Source organism: Berghia stephanieae, unplaced genomic scaffold (genome assembly GCF_034508935.2).
Source record: "Berghia stephanieae isolate SIO BIC M18660-M18661 unplaced genomic scaffold, UCSD_Bste_1.3 scaffold1412, whole genome shotgun sequence".
In the NCBI taxonomy this organism is placed as follows: domain Eukaryota; kingdom Metazoa; phylum Mollusca; class Gastropoda; order Nudibranchia; family Aeolidiidae; genus Berghia; species Berghia stephanieae.
The window spans coordinates 1-2,500 of NW_027622416.1; the positions used below are offsets into that span (position 1 = coordinate 1).

The 2,500-nt window shown below is 32.0% G+C and overlaps 1 protein-coding gene across 1 annotated transcript in view; it reads left to right on the forward strand.

The window, feature by feature from the left end:
- Nucleotides 1-320: 320 nt before the first annotated feature.
- Nucleotides 321-2,500, forward strand: part of LOC144961105 (DNA mismatch repair protein Mlh3-like) — a gene marked incomplete at its 5' end in the record, with an annotated part of 8,200 nt that continues 6,020 nt past the window's right edge. The window contains 2 exons of the mRNA XM_078894415.1: nt 321-344; nt 1,190-1,268. Coding sequence (XP_078750541.1) covers nt 321-344; nt 1,190-1,268 — 103 coding nt within the window. The remainder of the gene's footprint in view (nt 345-1,189; nt 1,269-2,500) is intronic.

Consider the following 2,500-nt stretch of genomic DNA (forward strand, 5'->3'; position numbering starts at 1 on the left):
ATTTTCATTAATTTACCATCACCGACAACGGAGGTGCATAAAAACAGTGCGTTTTTTATACACCTCCAATGTAGGTGCATAAAAAGGCCACCATTTCTTTTTTATGATTTAAATCTTGATTTTAAGAAGCAGCTAACGTTATTATTTATTTATTATTGATGATTCTTTGTTGTCGTCACCGTATTTCTAAATTTACAGAATTTGAAGCTTCAAAAAGTTCAAATCAAGTTTATATTTCATTTATTTCTAAGACAAGTTCAATGCCATTCTTTTTAATTAATCTTAAAACCTTTTTTTTTTCCTTTTCTTTTTCCCCCAAGGATCTCATTCAAGAACACATTCAAGTAAGTGCTCAACCAAGCTATTTTAAGTTACTGGATTTTATTCTTGGATGATTTACATTCATCAGTCTGTGAGACTGTTCGTTATCAGTATTGCGTGTCTCCAAGATTTGAGCATTGCTATTGTTGCGATTGTTAATGATTTTGCTATTGTTGTTATTATTATTATTATTATTATTATTATTATTATTATTATTATTATTATTATTATTATTATTATTATTATTATTATTATTATTTTATTATATTATATTATTATTATTATTATTATTATTATATTATTATTATTATTATTATTATTATTATTATTATTATTATTATATATTATTATTATTATTATTATTATAATTATTGTTATTGTTGTTGTTGATGTTCTAATTATTATTATAATTACAGTAAAGCACGTATTTAAAGAACAATCCCAGACAACAGTAGTGTCTTATATCAGTCATTCTTTACTTTATTAACCTTTTATTGAAATAAAAACGGGAAAAGGAGTTAATCATTCGTTCATTATTCCCACCAATTCATTTTAAGCATGTTGTTATAAGTGTGCTGGTTTGTATTACTTTTTCAGTCATTTATTGTTTAATCTCTATATGATTAAGATTTTAAAAATTCTGTTTAATTGCATAATCTGGAGTATGGTTTCCTCAGACACCCGGTTTCCACAAACTTTTTTGTATGTCCCAAGGAATTTGAGGAAATCATGCTTAAGTGTATTAACAATTTATGTTTTAAAATAATGGGGAAAAAATGGATATAAAAGTTGTTAGTAATGCCATTATAGGAATAGGTTATCCGATATTTCAATTTTTATGGTATCACTTTTTGCCCTCCTTCCTTAGCATCTGAAGGCAACGAATGGTGTTCATGGGAGAATTCCTCTAGCTGTGCATAGAGTGCTTTGCTCTCAAGCTTGCCGTGGTTAGTATTACTCTCCCTCTTATCTGTGTATTAATCCATTTAAGCGCATTTCTTATTTTTAATATTTTCAGGGCTGAGAATCTTCCGTCTAAAGGCCGATTTCTGCCTAAACGGTGTTTTATCTCAGCCCATCACCATCACAATTCCGCCTTTTAAAAAGACTCACCACAACCACTACATCAACATCCCTATCACCATTACTACTACAACCACCACCTTATCATCATCTCTACCACCACCACCATCCCTACGACAACTACCACCACATCATCATCCCAACCACCACTACTACAACAACTACCACCATATCATCATCCCTACCACCACTACCACTATCTACAACCACCACCACATCATCATCCCTACCATCGCCACCACTACAGCTACAACCACTACTATTACAACTACCATCACATCATCATCCCTCAGTGATGATAATCTTCTGTGGAATTCCACGATTTTAGATTTTTCTGAAATTTTCAGCTGTTTTTGCCGTGTCAAACATTTTCGGCTAAGAGGTAGTTCAGATGAAAAATCACCAATATGTCTTTTTGTCAATTTTTTGACGATGAAAAGAATGATCAAAAGTGAAGGGGATGGAGCAAATGGGTGTCAATATTTTTGTACCATTTAGCTTTGTACTCCTTTTTTTTGTTTGTTTGTTTGTTTGTTTGTTCTGAATTCAATTGAATTCATTACAACTTATCTCTAATTACCAATTAAAACAAAAATCAGAGTGCTCCTCTCCTCTCTCTCTCTCTCTCTCTCTCTCTTTCTCTCTCTCTCTCTCTCTCTCTCTCTCTCTCTCTCTCTCTCTCTCTCTCTCTCTCTCTCTCTCTTCTCCTCTCTCCTCTCGCCGTGTTTGTAGTATCAAAAATACCTCCTTTTGGCCAAAAGTTCATTATAATCTCTTGATATAGTTGGAAGCATTATAGGGCTCTAAAATGTTTAATTGGAAATGACAATTTTAAAAATTATATTTACAAAAAGTCAGTTTATATCTTGTGATCAGAATAGACGTGTTTTAGAAGTTAGTAATATATTACGTAATATTAAGTAACAATGAACAGCTATGTTATTTTTAGCATTAGATTTGGGCTTGACAGACGGGCCGATAGATTTTCCCTCTTTTTACAAATTGTCATTATCATCACTGATCCTACCACCACTACTACAACAACCACCACCACATCATCATTCCTACTACCAATACAACTACATCCTCCACCACC